This window comes from Sphaeroforma arctica (genome assembly GCF_001186125.1).
Source record: "Sphaeroforma arctica JP610 unplaced genomic scaffold supercont1.14126, whole genome shotgun sequence".
Lineage (NCBI taxonomy): Eukaryota > Ichthyosporea > Ichthyophonida > Sphaeroforma > Sphaeroforma arctica.
In genome coordinates, this window is record NW_014026432.1 from 1 (window position 1) to 603 (window position 603).

Consider the following 603-nt stretch of genomic DNA (forward strand, 5'->3'; position numbering starts at 1 on the left):
TATATATATAATAGCTATACAGTATCTATGAATAAATCACCAGCTCCAAAATTGCTGTCTTAGTGTGCCACGCGCTTGTACCATGTTCGAACTCACAACCTGTATCATTTTCTTATTCCAGATAGATTTCAATATACAATTTTTAGAACTCCTAATTGCTACCAAGTGGCTTGGCCATCGTCCCACAGCTTCTGATACTAAATATATATCATATCTATTTTTAGACCTATGTACTGGATAAATAATGCCAGTCACTCATATGATATCCCCAGGTTATCCCCCCGTAGCTCTTTCCCTCCTGATATGACGAAGCCTATTCTTAAACCTATACCTACCTCCTATAAAATGGCTCAACTGCCGTGCCATTCCCAGTTGACCCGCAGCCAAGTGCTCACACATGTACTCCAGGAGCGATCCCAGCAACAGATCCACCTTGAAGTGCGCTTGTTTGCCTGGGAAATGGGGAATGGGAAAGGGAAGAAGGGGTGGTCGGGTCGATGCAGAATCGGGCCTTGCATTGCAATCAGCAAGATGACAAGTTACAAATACATATGTAACCTGGTACATGCCACTAACATTGGTAGAACGTGAGGTTGATGCCGA

The 603-nt window shown here is 43.3% G+C and overlaps 1 protein-coding gene across 1 annotated transcript; it reads right to left on the bottom strand.

Moving 5' to 3' along the window:
* Positions 1-273: 273 nt before the first annotated feature.
* On the bottom strand, positions 274-452 carry SARC_18151 (hypothetical protein; the record flags this gene model as incomplete). The annotated part of the gene is made up of 1 exon (XM_014287767.1): positions 274-452. A coding segment is annotated over one exon (179 nt), but the record flags the coding sequence as incomplete, so codon positions are not given.
* Between the last annotated feature and the right edge of the window lie 151 nt (positions 453-603).